Raw genomic sequence first — 26222 nt, forward strand, 5'->3', positions numbered from 1 at the left:
ATGTTATCTCTCGACTTTAACATTCCGCGCTGAGACTAAGGCATACAAAGAACTTTTTTGCCATACGTCATTTAGGAAGGCTGATATTTATCACTGTCATGCTTACACCTACCTTGCACTATTTTATCTATACAAACTTTACCACGTCAGAAAGTAATTTGTATCAACATATCTATATTTTCGGTCTAATAGACAGCAGATCATTACTGATGATGGAGGGAGATGGGCTGTTGATTTGCCTTCGTCCAGAAAAATAGAGCAACAATTAACCTCATTATAATGCCAGCGTAAAAGAGTATGATGCATGTAAAAAGAATTTTAGACTGGGCGATGTTCGTAGATGCACTGGAGGCAGGTATATGTTGACGGGTATATCAGAAGTATTTGACCACGGAGTTGAATGACTTTTCTTTAGGAAATCTCAGAATAATTTGAGAATCGCAAATGGTCCGACATGAGATCACCTCCACCCAGGTGAAGCGTGCCTCCTGCTCGCGCACTGCGTTCAAGCAGGTCATCCCATTTATCAGCTTTCTCTTTATCACTGAGCGGCGCTCGACGAGGAGTACTGAGCTCTCGGAAAGTAAGAGGTGATCGAGCGGGAGACTGTTCGGTCTTGCGAGGCGTTGAACCAAACGAATTCGACCTTGGCCTCTGTTTCGTTGTCGAAGCATTGCTATGCGCTCCAGATGACGCCCGGTTTCTATTCAGCCCAGTCGATTCGTCCTCGTCTTCAGCGGTCTTGTGAGACGACGGAGAAGGCGTAGATGGGGACCGCACCTGGTTTCGGCCTGGCCGCAGAGAGCTCCTGGTTGGTCTTGGTGGAGGAGACTGGCCAAATTCGGGAAGAGGTAACGAGAGAACTGGCCTTTTATCACCGTCTTTGGCGCTTTTGGGCGAGAAAGCGTTTATAGGATCAGTGGTAGAGAAGGAAGGAATAGGGGGAGATGCAGGACGAGAAAGAGGAGATGTGCTATCCTTCTCGTTGCTACCCATCCTCCTTGGTGGGTAGGGAAGGGGCTGGTGTTCCGATCGAGCCGATGCCGGGTGATCTGCCGGGCCAGACATTGATCGACGAGGAACAGATTTTCGGGGCTTAGGCGTTGGGGACGCAACAGCCTCGTCTATGTTGTCAAATTGATGCAGTTCCTTAGGGGATAGAATGTGTTGATCCGCAAAGTGTGGTAGTGGTGGAATTTCATAGCCATATGAGGACGTTGAGGATCGCACAGATTGCGACCTATTGAAAAACTTTGAGGATGCTATATCTGACGATATGGGTGAAGAAGAACGTGTGGTAATGCTCTGTCGAGGCCCACCAAATGATTTAGGAGCAGTCGAAGGCCGAGGGCCATACCCACTTCTTTGCTTCGTCGGAGAAACCATCGTAGTGTGTGAATGGGCTGTGTGTTCCGGAGACGTCATGATGCGAGTGAGCGTGTCTGTCTGTCGTGCAGCGGTGGACTGAGCGGTGCTGCGCAACAATTCCTTTGGGATGGCTGGTACAGGAGGTGCGGCCTTGTCTATTTGATATCGATCGCGAAGCCCACCTGTACTCAATCGCTTCATCAACTTCCATAACTTCCCCCCTTCTTCTGTTTTTTCCTTTCCAAAGTTCTCGTGAGTGGAGCTTGCCCTGACATGCTCTGATCCCCAGTTACGTGCAGAGGACAATGTCTGGCTCGGATGTACGTTCTCAGCAGAACGAAGATCGACAAACTCGCAACCAAATTTGTCCAAGGAACCCCGCTGCTCTTTTGGCAAACCCAACGAACGATTCTCCTGCAAACTCTGCCGACCTTTCATGTGCCCACTACGTTCCACCGGCGACGAGTCTTCTCTTTCTACTCCTCCACTCGTCACCTTTTTCCACCTATTTGACACTTTTCTTGTTAAACTGCGACTCCCAGAGTCAGGTTTTGCGGAGCCTGCGCGTTGATGAACCAAGTAGCCATCAAGGCCATCCCACCTATCGTTAGGTCCTCCCACTGCGACGACCCTCCCAGACGTATTTCCAAACACCGTATAGTATGGGGTTGCAGAAACTTCATCGTCTGCTTTTGACACCTCTGAACCTGTTAACGACTTATAATGCTCGAGATTTTCACTTGCCGCAGGGGTGTGTTCTCGACTTTGCTCCTGCTGCTTATAGGCTTGTACAACAGCACCTGCGGGCGTTAGCGAAGGAACTGGATGTGCACGACCTGACCCCTGCCTCCCTAAAATTCTTGGCGAAGACAACAAAGACAAAGGAGAGACATGATCTTTGGAGGGAACAGACACAGTCGCCCGTCTCCCAGCAGACAACGGACTGGCACTCGTGCTTGCTTTACTCTTTTCCTTTTCTTTAGAATGCTGCAACGCCTTATAAGATCCACTCGGCTTTCGCCTGAGGACATTGCGAGGTTTTTGTTCCCGCCCGCGAGGAGGCAACGGCGAAGCCCATGATGGTGGCTGCTCCCGCGGGGAGCTGTCGTTACTGGTGGGCTGAGACCCGGACCCAGGCGTGTCGGATACCTGCCGTGCTTGCTGTAGTGCCCGAAAGCTTCTGGGCGTCGCTGTGACATCATTAGGAGAGCAGTGGTTGGGACTAGGCCGTGGAGAGAGTGGTGAGCCATGAAAACGGGACGATCCTTCTGAGTCAGAAGGTGCGGAGAAAGATGATGCTCCCGAACGCAGCTGAACCGAAGGCTTCTTCAAAAGACGTTTCAACCCCGCCGACAACATTGTGCTGCTTTCAGAGGTCATACTCGGCAATCTATTCTGCGATGCTGGCGAGTGGGACGATGAATGGGATCGAGCACCCAAGGGAGAGGTTGGTGTTGGGGGGATATCGTCATACGGTGAAATTGGTTGCGATATGCTAGCATTTGCAGACCGCGATGAGCGAGTCAAAGCTGAAGCGAGCTTGCCTACTGTGGAGCCCGGACGTGAGGACCGACTTTGACCATATTTGTATGTCTCTGGATTGCAGGCGGGACCGTCACTAGCGAAGTTTTTAGCTTGCGCTGACACCGACTTCGAGTGAAATCTGCGAGATCGGGAACTTGGAGCGGGAGGATCTAGCGAGGCAAGGATATGGGCAGGCACAGAAATATTACGAGTCGAAGGAGTCCTCTCGGAACGCGGTACGTTCGAGACAGCGGTGTGTGTAGAGGGCTGAGACGACATAGAATCTCGTCGAAAGAGACGAGGTGACTGAGAAAGATGTTGAGTGCTATTCATGACGCGGTGATTCGATAGACGATCACGTCGCGGTGGGCGTAGGAATTTAGAAGACTTGATTGGAGTGGAGCGTGAGTTCTTAACGATCGTAGTAGGATAACAGGAAAGAACGTACCGATGGTACCGGTTGACGACGTCGAGTCTAATCAGAAACAGAAAGCAGATAATCCTAAGGCACGGTAGGCCTGACCGAATTGGAAGGAGATATGAGCGCTCGTGGTTTCCAAAACGACGATAAAACCTACATAATATGCCTGTGGGCCAATAGTCACAGCAAACGAGTCTATATCCACAGCAAAGACAAGACAAGAATCAAAGGAGAGAACGAGACTTGAAAAGGGAGTGAAAAGCTGAGAATAACAAGCGGGAACGTGCAAATAGGTTGTGCAGCAACGGAACACGTAGTCAAGCGCCGAGGCTTAATTTGTAACCGAAAGTGATCAGGCGGGATATGTAACGGCAACTGTCAGGACAGAGTGGGGTGATAAAGAGGGTTGGTGAAAAGAATGTAGATTGAAGAGAGCGTGGTGCGGGTAGCGGGTGCTGGCGAAAACGCTGAAAACGGAGACGACGGAGAAACAGGGATCACTGAGGTGAACAGCCTATGCTAAGAGAGTTTCAGATATTGTGTGGACGGGGTAATTTTGAAAAGTGAGACAGACCTCTGCATACGCCTTCTGGAACGTAAAATGAAATGCAGCGAGTCAAAAGAGCTGTGTGTCCCTGTCAGCCTCAAATGGGACAAGGGTGGAGCGAAACGCACGGAGATAAGCAAAGCAAGGACCTCTGGCGCCGGCGCTGGCTGGGATGATGGGGGGAGGAAAGAGGGAGACTAAAGCGAGCGTAGGGGTTATATATGTTGGCCGCTGAAAGATTCTCGGTCGTCGTCGAGACGCACGAACCAAGGAACTTGAGTCAGTGGGCGAACGTACGGCAAAGATAATTGAAGACACGCTTTATTGCGGCTTCTAATCTTTTCTGTCAATATGGCAACCATCCGCGTCCTTCCCCTTTTGGACACCCGACACCAGCGAGGATCAGCGCTGCAGGTTGAGTTCCACCTTGCAGTCCAGTATACATGCTTTAAATTTGCATGCATTGCAGGCTTATCACCATACATTATCCCAGTAAGTACTAGCACCCATCATTCCCATTTGCTTCTCTGCGAACGTCACCACCTTTTCGGTTCAGAGGCGCACCCGGATCTCACAGCACAGCGTATATTTCTCACTCGTCTCCTCTCTCTTTCTCCCCCTCATACTTTCCTTCGTCTCACTTTCACCCTCAAACAGGCTTATTTATTAACACAATGGCCTCCACCGAAATAACCCAAAATGATCCCATCCAAGACCAGCCCACAATCGGTCTCATCGGAATGGGCGCAATGGGCACCATGTACACTAAATATCTCTCCGAGGCCGGCTGGAAAAAGTCAGTACCCCTCATGTGTATACTTAACTCCTGCATCACTGTCTAACCACTCCGGAATTCCGCATCACCACGTTTCACTCCCAGAATTGCCGTCTGTGACATTCCAACCAAGTACGAGTCGCTAAAGAGCGCCTACCAAGGCATGTCATCACGTTGCTATGCATTCCACCTCTACAAGGTCCGCTCACTCGTTCCATTCTCAACAGGCACACCAGGTGTAACCGTATACCCCGATGGACATGCTGTATCGAGGATATCCGACTTTATCATGTACTCTGTCGAGGCAGAGTACATCGATCGCGTAGTCGCCCAGTATGGTCCTTGTGAGAATCCTTCCCCGTCTTATCACCTCTAGGCCCTCGGATTTCTCATTTAAAACCGTGTAGCTACAAAGGTAGGCGCCGTGGTGTCAGGCCAGACGTCGGTAAAAGCCCCCGAGAAAGAAGCCTTCGAGAAATATCTCCCCGAGGACGTACATATAGTTTCCATCCATTCTCTTCACGGCCCGACAGTCTCCCCAGTCGGACAGCCCTTAGTAAATGCAAAACACAACTTTCTAATTTACTTCTCCACTAACGTCATCCGTCACACGACCAGGTTCTCATTAAACACCGTGCCCCGGATTCAGCACTTCATCTCGTCGAATGCATATTCCGTTGCTTCCGTTCTCGCTACGTCTACCTCACTTACGAGGACCATGATCTCGTGACTGCCAACGTCCAAGCAGTTACTCATGCCGCCTTCCTAACGTGAGTCTTTCAGTTCCCCATTTACTTCCACCGGTCAATAAACCTACTTCTGTAGTATGGGCACAGCATGGGCAAGCATGAAATCGTACCCCTGGGAGCAAGGCCAGTACATCGGCGGAATCGAAACTGTCAAAGTGAACATCATGCTCCGCATATACGCCAACAAGTGGCACGTCTACGCTGGTCTAGCCATCCTCAACCCGTCGGCGCGCGTTCAGATCGACCAGTACGCGACAAGTGCAACCGAACTGTTTAAGCTCATGCTTGCGGGAGACGTACCGACGCTCCGCGCCCGAATGTACCAGGCACGCGAGGCCGTGTTCACGCAAACAGGCCAGACGCGCACCCCCATATTCTTATCCGAAGACGTCCTCGACCAGTTCACCATTGGCAGCGCACGCAAAGACGGAATCAACGGTAATGGCGTCTCCCCAACTGGCACTTCTGCACCGCGATCCAACTCACATCTTGCTCTGCTCGCCATGGTGGACTGTTGGGCTCATCTTGGGATCCAACCGTTCGTGCACCTCGACCTTGCGGCGACGCCTATCTTCAGGATGTGGATCGGTGTTGCGGAGTACCTCTTCCGTTCCACCGATAGACTGGACCAGGCGCTCCATTCAGCAGTCTGGGACGTATCACACAGATCTGATGATCTTGAATTTGTTGTCGCAGCCCGAGGATGGAGTCAATGCGTCTCATTCGGGGACTTCGAGTTGTACAGGAAGAGGTTTGCCGAAACCTCGTCGTTCTTCGAGTCCCGGTTTGAAGAAGCTAATAAGATTGGGTCAGCTATGATCAAAGCTATATCAGACAGTAACGGCAAGTAGAAATATCTATTCACGAGACGATAGAACATTTGCTAGAGATGATATCTTGTACTTAAGTCTAGGGGGTTTTGTGTTTGACTAGATATACCCGCGTTTGCTTAACTTCTGTAATCTCCATTGATCGATACATATTCCTGAGTGATAGACTATGAATGACAAACAGTTAGAGGAATCAGAAGGACTTACGTAGCTGAAGTCGCAAGTCCAGTATTTCGCACTCTCTTTGCCGAGACCTAGTTCGACCTTGATCTCAAAGTCCTCCTCGCTAAGGATCTCCTTCGCGCGAACCTCATCTACCTGCTCTGGTTCACCCTCAACCAGCACAGGAAGAGGAGTTGAACCATCGGCAGGGACGAATGTGACGCTAACACGAGTGGGGTCGAGAGGGATAGAAAGTTGCACTGACCCAGAGGCGGCGAGAACGCGGCCCCAGCTGCGGTTCATGTCAGAATCAAGGTGGAAACTGGGTGACTGATAAGGTTTACTTGGCATCCTCTCCATACAAAGCAGTTTTCACAAGTGCAGAGGTGGAGATCTTAGAAGCGACGCGGTGAGCATCTGAAAATGAACTGGCTCCCTGTATAAAATTTGAATATGTTGTTTTTCACTAGGCTGGGAAACTTGACATTACCTGCACATTGACTGTGACAAACTTTGTCGCACCTTCTCCATCTCGTACGACTAGCTGGGCAAGGTCTGTTGCGAACGAAGTCAATTCTTCACGGAATGTCTCGTATGCCTTTCTATCGTGCTCTTCGTCGATTTCTTTGGCTGACTGATCGGCGGCAGCGCCGTTGGCAAGAACGATAATGGTGTCATTAGTAGACATCTCGCCGTCTACACTGATAGAATTGAAGCTACGATCAACAGCATATGTCAAGGCGGATTGTAGACTTCGAGGTGAGATGGCAGCATCGGTCAAGATGCATGCAAGTAAGGTAGCGTGGAGCTGTTTCGCACTAGCAGGAGGGCCCATGTCGGGGTGGATCATTCCTGCACCCTTGTCTATACCAGCCATTCGAAATGTCTGTCCATTGATGGTGAAAGTGCGAGCGCGCAGCTTAGGGAATGTATCGGTGGTCATAAAAGCCTTTGCTGCACTTTCCCAAGCACTGAAGTTCGAGTCTAGAGTTAATGCTTTGGATTCGATACCGGCGATAATCTTGGATATGGGTAGGTTCTGGCCAATAACGCCAGTGGACATGACAAGAGTCTCATGTGTCCCGGATGAGCTGGGTGACGAGGGCTCAAGGAGAGCGTCTGTCGCTTTGACCATAGCCCATGCGTCCTCCATGCCCTGTTTGCCTGTCACTGCGTTGGCGCAGCCGCTGTTGACAACAAGGGCTCTTGCGCGGCCCGCGCCCTTTTCGAGCACCTCTTGAGAGACAAGCACAGGTGCGGCCTTGAAGGCATTGCGAGTGAAGCACGCAGCTGCAGCTGCTGGTCGTGATGATGTCGATAGGATGACTGCCAGATCATTAACACCAGCATTTTTCTTCACACCGCAATGGCTTCCTGCCACCACAAAGTTCTTTGGGAAGGACGAGTCTGGGATGGAGGCATGAAGGTGAGATTTGGACGGTGCTGGCTTGATGGTGATGGTAGAAGCGAACCGCCTACAAATGAGAACAGGATTGCGCGACATAGAGGCAACTTTCTGAGTGGGAACAACGAACGAGTCAGAGTTTTTCAAAAGATGGGATTAATAATGCAGTAGCGAGTAAGGGTCGAATATAAGTAAGATACATGAATACAGCCATTCTTAACCAGCCCACGGCACAAATCCCTCCACTGACAGGACAAAGGAGTGAGCATAAGAGCATGTCGGAAAGATCCCATCAAGCAAAGCTGTATTTCCTTCTACGATAGCTGCTGCGTTGGAATAACAAAGCTGCGAGTACGATACCGCAAATGAATCTGCTGTTCGAAAGAAAAGAGTTGTTCTGCCAATGCTCCGTTACCCAGCATCGTCTGAGGACGACAACGCGAGTGCAGCCCTGTAATGCTGCATCACTGGCATGAAAAACAAACAAATGACTGGTGCGGCCTTTATACGGGTGGCTAAGCCCGGTCACATGCTTGCCACATTGTGACTCGTCACGCCCTGTACTCATCCATCCTCAAGCTCACGACCTCGACGGCAACGGAAATCACATAGACGGCAAAAATGGGCTCAACAAGGTGAGATTCAGCGTTGCATACCTCTCTTCAGCGTTCGTAGCACACGATACATCTCGTAAAACGACACTCGAGTGCCGGCTTGGGCTGGATGAAAGACGTCTGGGTCGGATGAGCCGTTCCACATTTGGATCTTATCCCTTGAACATTTCCTGGGCTCCTTGCGTTCTCTGCATGCGATCGTAAACTCACTCCTGTTTTACAATTCACCAGACTCTACTGCAAGGGACGCGTCCTCGGCCACAAGCGTGCTAAGCGCAACACTCGCCCTAACACTTCCCTCCTTCAAATCGAGGGTGTCGCCACGAAAGAGGACGCCCAGTTCTACCTTGGAAAGGTGCGCTTCTTGTTCGTTTAATTCTAAATCGGCTATTCACGTTCTTGCCAGAGAGTCGCCTTTGTATACAAGGCGAAGACGGAGGTACAGGGATCGAAGGTCCGAGTTATCTGGGGGTGAGTCAATTTTGTGATTTATCCAGTCATATCTTCTGACGCTCGAATCCGTCTTCTACAAAGTCGTGTAACTCGCCCTCACGGCAATTCTGGTGTCGTTAAATCAAAATTCAGGTCAAACCTTCCCCCACGCGCGTTCGGTGCTAGTGTCCGTGTTGTGCGTATATCTTAGTTCTAGAATCCTGGTACACTATCCTAATCCATATCACACACAGATGCTGTACCCTTCGACAATTTAATCCCTGTACATCCTCGCTTTTCGTATCGCCTACTTATTCATGCGTATGACATGTCATATGACCCTACATGCATCAATATACTCGCATGGAAAACAACAATTAAGCTGCTCTTATCGATCATTTATGCTACTTGATGTGCCATACAAGGTATTCAATGGGTGATTATCTTTCAGATATGTTACGTATAACTGAGTGTCCGTGTTTTTGTCGTGATCAATGTGTTTGTCTTATGTACATTGAAATAACCTCTTGTTTCCAGGTATATCAACTCAGCGGTTCAATGCACTTTCATTTCTCTCATGCGAGCCTTATCATCTGTTGGTTTATCCATGAACATCATTAGTCCCGTTAAGATCATACAAACCATCCATAAGCCCAATACAGACATCCTACGTGAGTATATTATATACAGGTGACACGACGCATATACGTCCCTAAAACCCAAAGAGATTCGAGAAACTTCCTTGTAAAACGTTCAATCCCAGCCTCAGTTCACTGCCCTTACCACGCCGTATGTCCTCCGTCAACGATGATGCTAACTCCTACATCAGTAAATGGAAGGGACGATAGAGTATCCTGACACTCACTCGCTACCAGTACAGAAACTGGACGCATCGGAGGCAAGCCAAGTCACGACCCCACGCAGCTCGTCCGGTCTTCCAAGCCTTCCTAGTGGGTTCTGGTCAGACCATGACTGAGCAAGATGAGGGAATTTGTCTAGATATGCTCCGCTCATTCTATACAGGATATCGTTAGCATGAAGATGTCTTGTATATACGCGCTGAATAAGAGAAACACACTTAGTAACCATGTATCCAGGCGATATGGTATTGACCCTGATCTTCATCGGTCCAAGCTCGCATGCCATGCTACGACCCATCTGAAGGACGGCAGATTTGCTTGCACCGTAAGAGACATAGCGGTGGCCCTGTCCATGCTATCAGCTTGATATATTCTCATAGAAAATATTGGCTTACCTTATTAGTAACGCTTCCGCTCATAGATGCAATGAGAATGATACTACCCGCAATGCCAAGACGGGCCATTTGTCGCCCCACAGCTTGGGCTGCAAAGAGAACGCCGTTCACGTTCACGTTCATAACCTAGGCAGCATGTCAGTTCACCATTATACAATTGTGAGTCCAGTCACCCACCTTTTGGAAGTTGTCTGCTGGGTATTCCAAGCAGTCACCATCGATGACAATACCAGCAGCCGCGACACATATGTCTACTCTCCCTTCCTTGTCCACGATCTGTTGTACGATATCCCACGTCCCCGTTTGGTCTGTCACGTCTGCACTCAAATATTCCAGTCTCGACTTTGCTGGTTCCTCTTGTGTCTGAGGCGTCTCAAGGGGAGGCAGGCTATCGATGTGCTTTTTAACAGCCAGCCATTCACTATCAGGAGCTGAAGGCAAGTCTAAGCAGTACACTACGGCTCCTGCCTCGGCCAGAGCGAGAGCCATCTCAAGACCAAGGCCGCGGTGTCCCCCTGTGATGACGGCGACGCGGTTAGCAATGGCGAAATCGGAAAAGATGGCGCGTTGAGGAGCAGCGGCTGGCTGTGGATTGAGGATGGCAGCGACGCCATGAACTATGGGGGAGGCGAGAGCAACTGAGGGGGACATTGTAATGATTGATAGGTGTGTATGAAGAGCAAGAGGACGTTTATAACACGTCGCGCTTGACTCGGAGTAATGTCCTGATCATAACGAGAAGGACGTGTGATGCTTGGCTTGTTTTCACAGGCGCATCGGCCTTGAACAAAGTGCTTTTAGTCAGACGTCAACCAATTAGTGTCGAGGAGTCAAATATACTTGAGAACAAAGTGGCTCCAACCGCCGCGTCCTCGATTCGCATCACTTCTGACCTGGGTCATGTTCCCTGTCAGCAACGTAAGGAAAGGTACGTAGTGCGGGGAAAGAGGCCCACTCGTGACCACTTCCATCATGTGCGTGTAAATCCAAGGGCGTCCCAAGCTCATAAAGTCTAGTGAGGAACGATATTGGCGCAGATAGGCATGAACCGGTGCGATGTCCGTGTCGCGAGCAACTTGAAGATGCGCTGCTGTAGACATTGACCCTGGAGATGCTGAGAATGGAGACATAATAGCATCAAAAGCGTACGTGTATACCAGCTTCTGTGAGCGGGAACAAGACACAGGCGCAGTCGACAGTAAGCCAGGTGATGCACCATAGGGAACAGTGTTCATCCAGATTCGCATTAGTTCGGCACATGGTTAGCATGTGCGTTCGGTGTCCGTATCGTATGATGTTCTCATTCGTGGTGGAGGTTCGGCACTTGTTGGAAATTTCGGGTCGCGAAGCAGGGGCGGTATGCAGTCCGTAAACTAGCAAACAGACTCTCCGGGAAGCCTGAATGTCCACCAGTGGTCCAAAATGAGAAGGGTCTAGGAATTTTGGTTGACAACGTCCTTCGCGGCAGGGTACCAACTGAATTGAAGGTCTTGCAGATCGTTGAGCGCACAACGTCAAGGTGACATTACCTTGCTTAACAAGGTCTATTGAACACTGGCAACACTGAACGTTTCTGATAAGAAGAAAATCAGCCTGAGAGAGTTCAGAACGTGACCATGCTGTGACTACAGCGTTACTTCTGTGGCATCGGTTCCCTGTACCATCACGACCTTGGACTAACTACTAGATATACAAAAATGACGCCTAAACACATCGCAGTCCTTCCCACCGCTCTCAAGACACCAGGAACAAAAAAACTAGTCGGTAAACGCATTATTCTAGCCTCAAACAGTCCTCGAAGAAAGGATATCCTCATTAATCTTGTACGTTCTCGAATATCCACTCAGTGATCCACAAACATTCAGATATGATGCTGTCTGCAGGGCCTTGCGCCGGAAATCATCCCCTCTACATTTGAAGAGAACATCCCTGTTTCATCATTTGAAGATATACACGAGTATCCCGTTGCAACTGCCACCCACAAAGCCGTGGAGGTATACGAACGTCTTGTGGCAAGTGTGATCCACACCCCTTCTACGTAAGGCAATGACCATCTCATATTAGAGCGAAAACCCAGAAGATGCTCCCGACCTCGTCATCGGGGGTGAGCTAAACGCATTTTTTCATTACCTCTCCAAGAGACTGAATGACTGTCAATCAAACTCGCAGCGGACACTGTGGTCCTGACGCATGCACAGCCTTCTACTTCGGAAGTATCATACTCTGAACTACCTGGCATACAGCAGGAACTACTAGAGAAGCCCACGTCCAAGGGGGACAACCTGCGCATGCTGCTCGATTTGAATGGCGGTATTTGTGAAGTCGTTACTGGAGTCTCACTGGGTAAGCTTTACAGCATTTGTCATATATGTACCGTTATTGAATACCACTCTTCTAGTATATCCGGTACTTAGTTCACCAGGTTACACGATCAAGTCAGCCTTGCTTTTCAGTCTCATTATCATGCCATCTTACTCGTTCTGTATGTGCAGGTCGCTAGATGAGCGCACTCTAGTTTACTTTGCCGACAATCCACCCCATGTCCTCGAAGCCTACGCTGAAAATGGTGAAGGGCGAGACCGCGCAGGCGGATTTGCCATACAGGTACTCGTTGTATCTACTCCATATTCTTAGTTCCCGTAGCTCATTGTGCTTATCCGTGTACTGCAGGGCTTAGGAAATCTTCTTATCCGAAAGGTTGATGGTGACTTTCAGAATGTGGTCGGTTTTCCTGGCGCTTCGTTCTTCAAATTAATAGAGTTGCTGGCTGAGGAAGAAGAGGAATTCATGGAAATATGATTTTTGGCGTATCTGTCGGTGAAGTTCGAAGTAGAGTGCGTTGTTCGTGCGGCTTGTTGATGGCATCTGTCGGCCACACCTATCAGACTGGTTTTCTGAAAAGACTTGTCACAAACATCCATCACGGCTCCAGAGGAACTGGCTGGGGACTGAGCCAATTGTTGAGGTCAGAACAGTTTACAATATTTTTATTAGATCTTAATTGACATTTGCTTGTGATTCAAAAGCTAGTGCACTAACGCAATTATGTATGAATAAAGCATGCAGTTATGGTACTGTCAGAACGATGTATAAATAGTCCACATACTCCCTCTATGGATGATCTAAGCAACAAGAATGATGAACGAGAAATGGAAGAAAATACAGAGTTTATAGCTATTGGCCGATTCATGTTGATAGAGTTACATTGCTTGATTATTATGGAAAGGGCTTAAGATACCTTGATTTCAACGTGAGGGCGTCTTTCTCTAGGGGATCCAGCTGAAGTAGGGTCGATAACATTAGCTTCTCTGCGATTATCACGAGATACCACTGATGGTGAGCGGGAAGGTGGAAAGCCAGTTAACAGGGCCACTGGGCTATCCTCCGGACGAGTATCATCTGGAGTTGTCCAAACTCTGACTGTACCGTCGTGGCTCCCAGTTGCGAACATAAACTGCATATCGGCGAAGTAATTCCAAGCAATACATGTTACATCTCCACTGGGGCCTTGTGGTCGTATATGGTGAAGAAGGGCCGCGGTATCTCGCTCCCAGATGTGAATATCGCCAGCTGGTGTCATATTCTTTAATACTGTTGAATAACAAGGGGGCGGCCACCACGAACCTTTCCCAGCACATAATACTAGTTGATCGTCCTGGCCTCCGAAGTAACTGGGGCCCGAAAAGTCGACAGGACCCTTAGCGGGCATATAGGTGAGCCGGAGGCTGGGCCTAAGGATACTGGATAGTTTATGCTCTTTATCTCGAACCAATTCCAACTTCCACAGCTGCGGCGGCGACTAAACACGTGGTGGTTAAGCCAGATAATTCAATGACGTCGTCATTTTGTGTTGCTTACTTGATGCTCATATGATATTAGGGCCACGGAGCCTTTCTTAGCGATTGTTATGTCCCGAACATCATTAAACACAGGTGTTTGACTTCGGCTACAAGTTAGAGGAGAAATTCGACCGCGTAATACAATCCGAACGAAGACTTACTGTTCACTTTGTTTCGTCTCCATATTGTACACTGCAGAGTCACTCATGAGTATCGTGCCGACGTTGAGGCTTAAAACTTACCTATGACTCGCTTCTCTACCCTAGATTTACTGGGCTGTAGTCCACTTGGTGAAGACAGTAAAGGTCCAACCCCGATGAGTCTACGGCAATCGGGATGAACAGCAACGCTGTTCAACTTGATTCTCCCGAACTGGTAAGTGTCCAGAACCTTGAATGCGCACACATGAGTTTGTATGATTGCACGTCCTTTACGAGACACGATCACAACACACTTTTCCATGGAGATCCTAAACAGGGATTAGCAAAGCATTCGTGCGACGGAAGATTAATTACCCACCAGCTTGACAACTACGCTTCCTTCTACACGGGATTCATAAATTTTATTAACTTGATCCTACATATCGATGAGATGCGCTGAGTCTTTGAACAGTGAGATATTTACTCACCATCTTGATAAATTCATTGACTTCGACAGAGACAATAGCTGTTGATTATATTATGTAAGTACATTTTTTCCCAGTAGCTCAGTCGATGAGCTAAAGTGGAAAAGCAGTTTACCATCTCCCTTCGGAAGCCATGCAATTGATTGCACAGTGCGTGGGCGGTCTATGGTTTTCTTACATACACCGTCCTATCACAAGCGAAAAAGTCAGTAATCGCTCAATGACTATCGTAAATATAATAGTTCCTACCTCAGTCCAGATCTTGATAGCGCGATTCAACTTCGTCAAAACCATATTGCCGGATGGAGACCTGAAGTGCATCCGTAAGTATGTTATAGTAATATGTAGCTAAAGTGGTACACAGACCATGCAACTTGACCTATAAAACCCTTTGTGTGTACAAGTATCCGATGAGAGGTGAAGGGGTCCTAGAACTTGATCAGAGTTTATCAGGAAAAGCAAGAATACAGTGTCACTTACCCCCACGCGGAATATGATTGAAGTCCTGTCCCAGCTAGAGACACAATCAGGTTAAACTACACGATAAATGAAGAACATTTAAACTATACCTAGAAGTCGCTAGATATTTTCCATTTGGCGAGAACTGTAGATGCCTGACCAACGCTTGGTGGGCGGGAACTTCTTGCGTAACTCTCATAGCCTTCAATCTGGGCGCTACTGCCATCGACCTGGATCCACGAAACGCTGCCATCGGATCTGAAAATCTGCTTGGAGACATAGGCTCAGTCCGAGATTCGGATAGTGTTCGGTGGCGATCGCCTGGCGGATACCTTCCACTAGCAGCAGAAGTCGTCGCCTGTAACATGATGACCTTGCGAATAGCGGCGACGAGACGTTCTCTGGCATTAAAAGGGGCGCTCGAGACGCCGGATTCTTCACTATCGCACGACATGCGTCGCTCGCTAGTTTCCGTGCTGAAAGACATATCCCTAATGAGAGAGGGGGAGGGAGGTGATCCTATCGGGTGGGTGAACGGAAGTGTCCCCTCTGTGCCAGCATCACTGCCTTCTTTTCCAAAAGTCAACAAACTTGCTGCTTTTGAAGGCAACTGCTTCAGAGAGCTTCCGGCGGCGCACACGCGATGCTGCCCCCAATTTAAAGCTTTCTTGATGTTGACCACTGCTTGAAGTTCGAAAAGCCGATTGGTTGCGTTAAGAATTACATCCTCCAGCCACATATGACCTCTATGATGGACAAATGTCCACCGCTCAGACGCAAACCAAGCCGAAACAGCGGCCAAACCGAACGACGTCACAGCGGTGAATAGGGTAGTGATTGTGTTTGTGACTCGGCCCTACAAAGAACATCAGTACAAACAACTGAGAAACCATAGGTCTACATTACTTGATTGCTCGAATAAGTGAAAAGCATGAGTCCTGCCGAGAAACAAGCCACAGATATAACAAGGAAGACAAGTGGGGAGCGTTTGATCCAGATTAGCACCCACCACGGGACACGGTGACCAGGTGAACGACTAGGTGACACCAGTTCCATTAAATGTCAGTGTGAAAGAATCACCAATATACGTACTACATCGCTTGCTTCCACGTTAGTCCAAGGAGACTATTGACCGCTGCGGCGATACTAAATACAAGTGAGGAGAACCAAAAAGCGTTGACAGTATCAGCCAAAAGACTCCCTGTGGTACCATAAGAAAATTGCAATGTCGTAGCTGTGACTGCTGAGAAGAAGGTGGCTACTGTAGATAAGTTTAATAGATTGGCAGCAGCATGTTGCTGAGCAAAACGTATTGTAGGAACGCCTGCTCGAGACACTCAATGACGACCGGCAATCCTAAGTTAAGAAAGAAACTCACCGATTTCGATGAACATTGACAGCGTAACAGTGATATTGTCGATGTGGTCGCCTATTTCTGAGGTGAGGTCATGGATGTATCTTTGCACAGCCGATAAGCGGAACTGAGCTGAGGTCAGGGCAGGATAGGAGTGGTATGAGTTGTCATCTAAAACAGCATATAGCTCGAGAACTTACATTTGTACTCCTTGAGACAGCATGACCAATACTGCGCAAAAAATCAGTTACTAGGAATACAACAGCTAATACACAAGCCCACCTTCAAATCGCCTTCAAATGATCTCATGGAAGCGTTGACAGCCTCATCCGTGAACTCGGGGAATTCGTTTAAACAGTTTAGAAATGTTGCAACGTCCGCGGCAAATTTTTCGAATTGTTCTGGAAATTTCTCTGGTTCCAAAGCTTCGTCGCTCATCAACTTGCCAGACAGTGGCGGAGAAGTACGCCTAGTAGCTTTTCTTCGGCGGTCCATCAGGTTTGGGTTGATGAGGGATTCTTTGGATTGACGTTGGACCTTTCTAGGAAATAGGCATGCTGCATTGAATCGGAACAAGTACAGAATCTTGGTCAAACGTTCACGTAGCCGAAACGCTGATGATAGTATTCCAACCGAACTTCCAAGTTGACGCGCAGCGTTTGCGAAATTTCTAAGCTATTGCCAAATCAATATAAACTCGATAACTTGCACAGATTCAGAATGCACCTCCTTATCCAAGTTCTCTATTCTTCTGAAAAAAAAGAGCGTCAAGAGTATGAGCAGTAACAAGCTGACAAGAAATAAGCATCATACTTCTCGAATTTATTGAACGTCTCTGCTCCTGCGATCTGAAGACGTTCATCAACAGTAGCTGTATACAGATTTTCGTTACATTGTCATCAATAGATGAGAAATTACTCACGAGCGTCTCTGCCATCCTCGAAGGAAGGAACCTGAACACCATCTGAAAGGCGCTTTTCAGCTCCACTGTATTCTTCGCGACTAAAAGCAGCTCACCGTTTTCGGGGGATAAAGCCCCGTCATGATTCAACTCCGTTATAATGTCAAGAAGGTTAAGCAACGTCTGTTTTCGTCGACTGTCCAGCCACGGATTTTCTGAACGAGATATTGAACTTGATAGCCCTGGGAGGGATGATGCGACATCATGGATATTACGAGTAGTAACGGATGGCCCAGTACCTGAACGAGTAGCATACGCAGATGAAGGTGAGAAGAGAACGAAGGAAGATAAGGAATTAAAGTCGACATACGAAACATGCTGTCGCAGCAGCGACAATGATGCCCTCAGGGGGTTAAGGATGAAAAGCCACAGACAGTCAATGCCGAGCAAGTGAGTTGTTAGCACTGTCAAGTGCTGGAAAATCGACCAAGTGCCAGGTTCTAACAAAAGTGGGTTCTAGAAGGCAAACTTGAACACGGAAAGGAACAGAGCTTTAAGTACACGAAGTGCGAGGCAGCCATCACATTCGACTGTTATGAAATCCATTTTACATCGGGGTGGACGCGGCATCTAAGTTCGCGTTAGCCTACGATCACTTCGGGTACTTGGAGTGCCGTGTGATGGCCTCGAGGCTTTTGAGTAAGCAGCGAACCCATGTTTATGAGATATGGAATCTGGAAACCAGGATATGCGTGCCTCGTCTACGAAATACCTCATAGTACGTGCAATGACAGTATGTAGCAGCGTCCAGTCATTGAATACCATTGCGAATGGAAGGACAGGGTCGAGAAAGCGAGAGGCCTAGATTGCGGACGTATCTGCCACGACGCAAACGCATGCAGCACAAAACAAGTACCGTTTTACGCATCCGGGTCCAGGTTGGCAATGTAAACCGTGACTAGACCACTGGATCACCAACAAAATGAGAGAATAATTCCACGGTAAAACGAGTATTTAAATTAGGGGCTACGAGAACGGGGATAGTGCAGAAAGCAAAGCAGGAAGTTGCAGCAGCTTTCCGAGCCAGATGATTTCCAGCTGTAGGCTGGATGGAACATAAGGTGCATAGCTGTGGCTGAACTCAGGAGAACATTGAACGTGAATTCCGCTCGATGCCGATCGATGCCGATCGCATTCAGCCTCAATGTCATGTTGGAGCTGTGGCGGTTCTCTTAAGTACTTACTTCAGAACACTCAAGTCCACCTGACCGGAACCGCTGCAATTTTCAGGATGCACCTTCGTGCTTATTGCTGCGACGACTGCAGCACAGATTACACACGGCACTCAACGCATCACGACGTAAAGGTGAGCTGGGCATGCACAGCCTGACGGCGTGTGCCGTCCCATCTGCCTCCGAGAAGCACAATCTCTTCACCTACAGTGGTCTCAAAGAAGCGTTCCCTGTAGGTATAGAAGAACCTTGATTAGGATGAGCTTTGCACCTATCTTACAGAAGCCCATCCTGACCACACGACCTACATCTTGCCATAATCCGCACAGGTCTGCACGTTCTCCTCGGGAATATCATCCATCGTGTTCAATGTCGCAATACCCATACAAGATTGTGTCGCCTCTCACAAGTCATGTAGCAGGCTGCAGGATACTCGGTTTGCTCGCCGTGTCTGGCAATGATGCACACCATTCTTGCACGCTCGACTCAGGTCTCAAACCAGACCATCTATCCGCACTCTTGTCGAGTGTGCCAGGCCCCTATTTAGGCCCACGGATGCGCGGAGCATCTTCCAAGCTGATATTATCGCCCTCTCTTTATATCTGATGTCCAGGTTATATCTCAAAGGACTACCAAAGCGCCTTTGCAGCACTAGTGGCGCACGGATCACCTAGGGGCCCAAATACTAGAAGAGCTTTTTTCAAATTCAAAAACTCATCTGGTCTCGCATCAAAGTAAGAAATCGCGTAAGGCTTCGTAAATCCGGTAATTCTGTTATCGTAGTCCCCTTGCAGCCAAAGTACCACTGCGGCGCCTGACTCTTCTAGTCAATCTTCCCTGGACCTTTCCGTGTATACGGCAGCAGGCAATGGGTACATCTCGTTGCCTCGAGTCTATTAGTGCACCAGCGAGTTAGTGTTGAAATCACTTTTCGATGCTACCTAGGTTCCTATCTTTGCATTGCCATAGATGCGGCGCACGGGGATGTATTTTCTCTGTTTGGGCAACTGTTGATATCGTACGTTGGAACTATATCTCGTCGCCGCCGGCAATGTGTTTTTTATCCGAGCTTGTCGGTGCTACCAAATCAAGAGAGGAGCTGTAGCTAGAAATCCCGTTATCTTCGAGCGTGCACGGGCAACGTGTGAGATTCTGATTCTAGCACGTTGTAGTGTACTCATGCCATAGGCGCCGAGGCTGGTGGGTGAATCACGTATTCAATCTCTAATCATGCGGCCTCACCGTTAACATACGTTCTTCATTTTTTTCGTAAATCTACTCACGCGCGTATGCTTTTCATAATTTGCAGGGTCCATCATAATGCATAATCTCTCATCCCGGCCCGTTTACATGGACATAGAGTTCCTTTTTTCTCACTCAGCGCAAAAGTCTTAATCATGTTCACCGTCTAGACTGACTTTACGACCATTTCATCGAGCGTAGTATATCGCTCGCAACCCCATTTTATCCCATTTTACGCAACTCAAGCGTACTGATGCTTACACCAGATGGTGTAGCCTAAGCCAGCTTACAAGGTGCATAAGTGAAAAAACCCGATCAATATTAATGTGGCACCCACTGATAGATTGGTTTTGTCAACGCCAGGGAACTAGCAGTGATACGCTATTGACGTATTGCAAAATCGAACCATTAAACCCCTCTTTCCTCAAGCGGTATGAGAACTGCCAGTATTGGTTGCTGCGAGTCCAAACTCTCGGCACGGTGATGTGACACAAAGATTGGAGGAATAATGGTATTTGTATTGTTACTCCCGTACTCCACGGTTTGCCCATTGGATGCAACTGGCACTGTTGATAAGACGGTGGAATCGGTCCTTCGCATCCCTGATTGCCTTGAGATGAGAGACGCGGAAAATATGAGGAGCAGTGCTGTATGTCGGCATGGGTCATATCAGCGAATCGGATTCATGGGCGAAGGGCTCGAGGCCACCTACCTGCACTTTAAGACAAATCTAAAAATACATATCGTCCGAATCATTGATGCTTGTAAAGAATCAACAAAGATGATTCACCACAGCGCAGAGCGCGGAAAACTGAGTAAAGATAGAAATAATACCACTGTACTGGTACTGCTCGAATATGGCTGTTGGGCTCCTGGTGAAGGGGCTACACACAAATAATTATACAAACAATAACATAGACAATACCTACGGTCTCGTTGAACGTTGTACGCAATAATAGTAGTACGTACCATTAAGAGGTGAAAGAGACGTTAATTGAGAGAAAAAGTAGATGTAAAAGGACACACAAACGTTCAATGAGGATAGCAGCCTCACGGTTCGGTAACGACGATGAGACTCTTGCAATTCCCATCATGGCAGGTCGAGCCACACTGCAAATACTGCCTTCAGCGTCACAGACTGCTTTTAAGTTAGAACCGGACTTTGTCAACTGGACCGAGGGACTAAGATATTATGGCGCAGCGGGCGAGATAGTTCACGTTCTATAGTTAATATTCGTAACACCACTACAAAACTTCCTAGCGGGGCGGCCGAGGATGAGGTCAGTTTATTTTGTAGGAACTGTGGGAGATTTTGCGATTTATTAACCGCACCAGTATAAATCCTATTAAAAAGGGCGTGGCCTATGGAACCCAAAAATCTTGATTGGCGCAAAAGCATGTAGGGATCATGCAAGGCAAGACCGGCGAGGAAGTCACAATAATTGCGAGAATTGGCGACCGTGTGCAACGTTACTAGCATAACCACGGATATATGAGCGAGCACGGATTCATGAGCGAGGAATAACCAGGTCTGTCAATGATTTGGCTTGAAGCTCTGAGAGAGCAAATGCAAATAGTGGCGTGTCACTGCGCCTGTCATACGACGATTATTTAGGAATCCCGCGGCCTAATTGAGTGAAGGGTTCTTGTAACCTCAAAGCAATGATTAAGCGGGCATTGGGTTTGTTAGGGCCTGAGGATCCCGATAGTAGGATATGAACAACATAGCTCACACTACGGAATAAAGGTGTAGTGTCGTGAACGGTTGGAGTTTTGATCCTGCGACGTCGGTCAGTTGACGGTGGAATGTCGCTCTGGCGTAATGGCACACCGATTCCTTCCTTCTATTCTTGAATTCGAGAGAAGCACGCGATAAGGCATTTGACAAGATACCCGAGCCTTCAAAACGTAGGGTAAGAGATTCATTTTTCGAGTCGTCCCAAATTTGAAAGACTATCCTACTTACGTAATCTGCATCACACACCAACAAACGAAACGAACTGCCATAGTATTTGCGAGCCCACAGATACTTGAGTCCATATTATCATTAGCGTCTTTCCGCTGCTGGTGACAGCCTGGTTGACCTCGTCGTCGACTGCTTTCGAATCAAACACAAACCAAGGCAAACCGTGACTTGAAATTTTGATACGTCATCTGCGCTCGTGCTGTAACCCATAATCAAAAGGTCAGAGCCAACTACAAGTAGCTCCTACAGTTGGACATTCAAGTCGGTATGAACCTTCCCTACCTGACCCTGTAAGACTAGAACAAGGCTACCACGGAAGTGAATTTAATCGTAACTCAGTACGATTAATAGAACTTGCCTTGACAATTACGACGAAAAGACGGGTCCACTGCGTAGACTTTTGTCATGGCCAAAATGCAGGCATCACCGTGGGCTCAAGGACGTTGAAATGGAGATAACCTAATCATTTGACGCGTTTTCAGCGTAGACAAAAGTAGGAGTTATATGGCATTGCTGTCCACCGTTCACAGATAACAGAGGAAGTATCCTTCCGTTGATGTTTTGTAAATGGCTCCAAGGAATGACTTTGTTATTTGCAGATAGCCCGCCGTTTCGTTGAGGGGTTTTATGTTATAACTAGATATCTGCAGAGGAGCGTTGTCCACGACAGTTGTGGGCACTATGGCTCCATACTAATCGATTTCGACTTGTCCGATCAAAAAGTGGAAACGTCGTGGGTATGGCGTGTTGACATCTGCCTCGTCGTAAATTAATTGTCCTCACTATAGGATATACGCTAGCTTTCGATTTTTGAAGCGAGACAGAAAATTTAATGAAAGCAGAAGGGAAATTCAAGCAAGATTATCTCAGTAGCAAATGCCAACCTAAGTGTGCGTAGAAAGTGATGATATTGTTCGAGGTGCTGAGAAATCTTTGATTAGCTGAGTTTAAAAAGTTCTCGCTGTCCGCGATTTATGATAATGCTCTCAGGCTCGAAAGTAAATGAACACTACTTTTAACTCTATGACAGGGAAATGTATCAGTGAAGGCCAAGATCAACGCTGTACTCCTCTTGGAGCCACTAAAACCCACGTTCACGATAGGTACGGGAGCGAAATCCCGATAAATCTTGCCGAAACAGTTGGTAAGGCCTTGTAAAGATCTCAAATACGGTAAATATGGATTACCTCATGGCCCACTTGACGTATTTGGTGGCTGAGAAGAACGGGAAGAGGAGAAATGGACGCTTGTGGAGCTTCGCCGTATAGTTCATCCACATTATGGTCGGGTACATTGGTAGGCACGAGGTGAGCATCCGAGAGCTAGTAATATGCACTGCGTTCGTCCATCACAACACGAAATCAACAAGGCGTAGAAAACGGTCATTATATGGGATCCACCTTCATAATTGAGGAGAACCCAGTCTCTATGTCGTCCTTTCGAAAGATCAGACATAAAAGGCCAACAGCCCCATTGACATGGCATACGAAAACTTCAATCATCGGGGAAGATGATCCCCACTCAAAGCCAACAAAGATTCCGCTCAGTAACGAAATAGTGTCAAACGACCGAGATTACTCGGAGTTTAGAAAGCACAGCACATTTTCATTGTTTCTGATTCCTTTATGTTGGCTGATTATTAACCACCGTCAGGTCGGGTTCCGTAGTTGTAGGAATCATGCGTTGATGTTCTTATCGACATTATTACGACGTAGGACTCCATACATGGCTGCAGTGTCTTGGTCATGTTCACCGGTGCTGCAATTACCTACAATATATTGGCACCTTTTGCTTGCGATGATTGGGACAACTCCTTGAATGTATTGGAACTCGACCTTGGATTAGGCTTGGTTAGAGCGATACAAAGCGTTTGGAATTGTAGTCCAGAGCAACTAGTTTTGCGTGTAGGTAGGCTGGAAAAGGTGGGATCACATTCAAAGGTGAAATAAATTGATAGGGGGATATAGCAAAGGTGACAATTACTGTTGCTGTCCAATCATTCAACATAATAAATTTGAAAGCTAAATTCTGGTGTGTTTTGCTAGCGTTGCGGACGACTCTGGTGCAAACTGTATTTTTGCTTACCGGCATGGTGTGGTAGAGAAAGATCGACATGCATCCCAACTAAACGGATAAAATGCCCCAAAATTCAAAGCATTAAGACATAATGTTGACGACCCCCACTTCAGGCAGCAACTCGGACCACCACGAAAACGTTCAAGTCGCAGCCTCAAACTTGAAGTTCGTGATTACGTAATTACTAGGATCGGTTATATTTCGTGCAACGCTATATATATATATATGCAATGAACTAAACAATATACACAAACCACTATATGTCTATGAGGCTGATTGTATCTACAAAAAACCAGCCGTTGGCCCTTACCAGGAAATGTATACTGGCACCAGTCGTATTGCTTGGGTGCTGGAAATTAAGGTTACAGTTTACTACGCAACAAAAAGCAGGACTACACACGGTCCCAAAGATATCTGAACTTCCGTCAGCATATCCTAATAGCCAGGAGCATGGTATATTTATACAACAGCGAAAGAAGAGACATTGATAAGCCCGCCGTAAGACGGATCGTGCAGAGTCTCTTGAGAGATAAAAACACTGGTACAAAGCGAACACGAGAACATCAGTATTCATAACACAAAAACACAACTCACGAGTATATACGTAGAAAACAAAGTGGGCTAAATATGGAGAGCATTACGATATGCTTATCGGGTGGCTTTCAGCACATTACTTATCCTAAGCCCCAAGCGGGGGGGAAGGTGTATTTTGATGCGTAGACATGGTCAACTATGCCGGTGTTTCATTGGACCTGTGATCCACGGTCGCAAAGACCAGCAGAAATTTCCTACGCTCAAAAGTTATAGAAATGGTGAATTAGTGCAGATTAGGGGTAGTCTAGCCATCCAATCACCTTGCCATCCCAAAGTAGATTACGGGAAGTCGTTGGTCGCAATGAGATGTAGGAGGTATCCTGAATGCCAAGGTCTTCCAAGGATGGGCGGTACTTCATTGCAGTATATCACCAGCGTGTTTGTGGTGAAAGACGCAATGATTCATTACTGGGGAGACGTTAAGGACTCGACACAAACGTCTCTAAGGAGTATGTTATGGCCCCTTGCCTGCGGGATCAAACTTCACGGATGGGTCTTTGCAAACTGTCAAAACTAAAATGAAAAGATAATCAGAAGAGGAAATGTTACATAACTGCGGAGTTAGGCTGAATTACTTGAATTCCACATCGAGAATATTGGAACCAGTATTGAGATCGGAAGACGACGACACGCTTGAGCTGTGTTGCAGGAGAATCAGCTGCGAAGTTGTTTGGTTTTTATGTTTCAAATTCGCTAGACTTACTAGGTGGTGAAATGAAAAAAAAATGGTATGAAGGCATTTTAGCAGAAAGCGGCCCTGCAGCTTGCGCGTCGTTGGAGACTAATTTTTGAGCTCCAATTGCTGTTGTTGCCAGTCTGTAAGAAGTGAAAGTAGTGATTCAGATTAATGATTGACGCTCAGCGCTCAGTGGCGGAGTATAACTGTGGGAAAGGTGCGTACAGGCGGCCATGAGGACCAGGGTGTGCAGTGCAATTCTGTTAGGTGAGGCGGCCGAGTATTCCTGAACCTTGCTCTCCACTACAGCCATCACTGTGTTGACCCGGGGCAGAAGCTGCCAGATGCGGGGTCGGCCATCCACTCCCAAACCGTGCGTCTTCGATGTTGAATGCTACTACCAAAATCCCTACCAAAGGTCGGAAACAAGTTTACAGGTTCTTGTTTCATCCTACTTCATTGACTTAAGCTACCGCTCTTTCTTTTCATGCGAGCACTCAGGTCAACATGAACGAATCTGAAGATATCAATAACCCTTGGTCGCAGTTCCTATGCCACGTCCCATCTGCGGAGACTAACGTTGAAGAAGATCATGATCGTGCCAGACATATGGATCCCCACTAGGCTTATATTTCGTGCTGTTGCCAGTGCACTTTGCATCGTCATCAGCATGCCTTCAGTGCGTCGCGATCACCTCATGTGCCTACCCCGTACGCCTTCCTCCTGGACCCACCTCGTTTAGTGAGAAAGCAGATACTGAGCTTCAGTTAACCAGCGCAGCTGTGCACTGTTTTAGACCGAATCAATCGATCGACCTCCTTTTAAACCTAAATCACTGGGTCAAAATCCAATTTTCCCAACGCAAAGCTCACAAAGAAGCGCAGGAAAAACCCTATCCGTGGCGATGATTCGGAAAGGCCTATGACGTTCATTTGGAACATTCTCTCCAGAACATAGGAAGATCCATGACATCCATCGGCTAGACCCGAAACTCTACCACTTAATATCCTCAACTCACGTGTGTCATATCGTCCGTGATGCAGTCTTGAGACCAGTATTTTGGGATGATCTAAAATCGGTACTATCTGCTTTTACGAGCAGGTCGTTGCGCAGTCTCCCCTTACATCCGACCGATGCTCCCCCCTGCACTAGATTTAACAAACCTCATACAACTTG

At 47.7% G+C, this 26222-nt stretch overlaps 9 protein-coding genes across 9 annotated transcripts; 4 read left to right on the plus strand and 5 right to left on the minus strand.

Annotated features, from left to right (window-relative positions):
* Window positions 1–160: 160 nt before the first annotated feature.
* On the minus strand, window positions 161–1588 carry SERLADRAFT_477353 (uncharacterized protein; the record flags this gene model as incomplete). Its single annotated transcript, XM_007322766.1, has 2 exons — window positions 161–1262; window positions 1320–1588. The coding sequence occupies 2 exons, from the start codon at window positions 1567–1569 to the stop codon at window positions 412–414; spliced, it is 1101 nt and encodes a 366-aa protein (XP_007322828.1).
* Window positions 1589–4108: 2520 nt separating this feature from the next.
* SERLADRAFT_477354 (uncharacterized protein) lies at window positions 4109–6384 on the plus strand (the record flags this gene model as incomplete). Its single annotated transcript, XM_007322767.1, has 7 exons — window positions 4109–4352; window positions 4518–4656; window positions 4741–4796; window positions 4863–4979; window positions 5043–5191; window positions 5254–5405; window positions 5461–6384. The coding sequence occupies 7 exons, from the start codon at window positions 4319–4321 to the stop codon at window positions 6233–6235; spliced, it is 1422 nt and encodes a 473-aa protein (XP_007322829.1).
* Window positions 6334–8255, minus strand: SERLADRAFT_373530 (uncharacterized protein; the record flags this gene model as incomplete). Its single annotated transcript, XM_007322768.1, has 5 exons — window positions 6334–6369; window positions 6422–6668; window positions 6721–6812; window positions 6867–7851; window positions 8197–8255. The coding sequence occupies 5 exons, from the start codon at window positions 8253–8255 to the stop codon at window positions 6334–6336; spliced, it is 1419 nt and encodes a 472-aa protein (XP_007322830.1).
* Window positions 8256–8341: 86 nt separating this feature from the next.
* Window positions 8342–9320, plus strand: SERLADRAFT_400095 (uncharacterized protein; the record flags this gene model as incomplete). Its single annotated transcript, XM_007322769.1, has 5 exons — window positions 8342–8416; window positions 8627–8750; window positions 8802–8866; window positions 8930–9023; window positions 9082–9320. 5 exons carry the CDS (start codon window positions 8403–8405, stop codon window positions 9103–9105), a joined length of 321 nt encoding a protein of 106 aa, XP_007322831.1.
* A 286-nt stretch (window positions 9321–9606) lies between these two features.
* SERLADRAFT_442248 (uncharacterized protein) lies at window positions 9607–10733 on the minus strand (the record flags this gene model as incomplete). The annotated part of the gene is made up of 5 exons (XM_007322770.1): window positions 9607–9640; window positions 9693–9842; window positions 9906–10033; window positions 10083–10208; window positions 10260–10733. 5 exons carry the CDS (start codon window positions 10731–10733, stop codon window positions 9607–9609), a joined length of 912 nt encoding a protein of 303 aa, XP_007322832.1.
* A 751-nt stretch (window positions 10734–11484) lies between these two features.
* On the plus strand, window positions 11485–12881 carry SERLADRAFT_373533 (uncharacterized protein; the record flags this gene model as incomplete). Its single annotated transcript, XM_007322771.1, has 8 exons — window positions 11485–11497; window positions 11802–11905; window positions 11966–12094; window positions 12147–12186; window positions 12252–12398; window positions 12481–12517; window positions 12575–12686; window positions 12753–12881. The coding sequence occupies 8 exons, from the start codon at window positions 11485–11487 to the stop codon at window positions 12879–12881; spliced, it is 711 nt and encodes a 236-aa protein (XP_007322833.1).
* Window positions 12882–13311: 430 nt separating this feature from the next.
* SERLADRAFT_442251 (uncharacterized protein) lies at window positions 13312–17637 on the minus strand (the record flags this gene model as incomplete). The annotated part of the gene is made up of 23 exons (XM_007322772.1): window positions 13312–13652; window positions 13707–13881; window positions 13941–14028; window positions 14083–14113; window positions 14164–14311; window positions 14376–14390; window positions 14441–14497; window positions 14550–14587; window positions 14662–14734; window positions 14796–14856; window positions 14913–14974; window positions 15027–15060; window positions 15116–15861; window positions 15912–16041; window positions 16098–16329; window positions 16384–16491; window positions 16560–16590; window positions 16642–17034; window positions 17086–17110; window positions 17173–17230; window positions 17282–17323; window positions 17377–17559; window positions 17631–17637. 23 exons carry the CDS (start codon window positions 17635–17637, stop codon window positions 13312–13314), a joined length of 3078 nt encoding a protein of 1025 aa, XP_007322834.1.
* A 976-nt stretch (window positions 17638–18613) lies between these two features.
* On the minus strand, window positions 18614–18877 carry SERLADRAFT_442252 (uncharacterized protein; the record flags this gene model as incomplete). The annotated part of the gene is made up of 2 exons (XM_007322773.1): window positions 18614–18740; window positions 18801–18877. The coding sequence occupies 2 exons, from the start codon at window positions 18875–18877 to the stop codon at window positions 18614–18616; spliced, it is 204 nt and encodes a 67-aa protein (XP_007322835.1).
* Window positions 18878–25348: 6471 nt separating this feature from the next.
* On the plus strand, window positions 25349–25941 carry SERLADRAFT_477368 (uncharacterized protein; the record flags this gene model as incomplete). The annotated part of the gene is made up of 2 exons (XM_007322774.1): window positions 25349–25464; window positions 25516–25941. 2 exons carry the CDS (start codon window positions 25431–25433, stop codon window positions 25668–25670), a joined length of 189 nt encoding a protein of 62 aa, XP_007322836.1.
* Between the last annotated feature and the right edge of the window lie 281 nt (window positions 25942–26222).

This window comes from Serpula lacrymans (genome assembly GCF_000218685.1).
Source record: "Serpula lacrymans var. lacrymans S7.9 unplaced genomic scaffold SERLAscaffold_13, whole genome shotgun sequence".
Lineage (NCBI taxonomy): Eukaryota > Fungi > Basidiomycota > Agaricomycetes > Boletales > Serpulaceae > Serpula > Serpula lacrymans.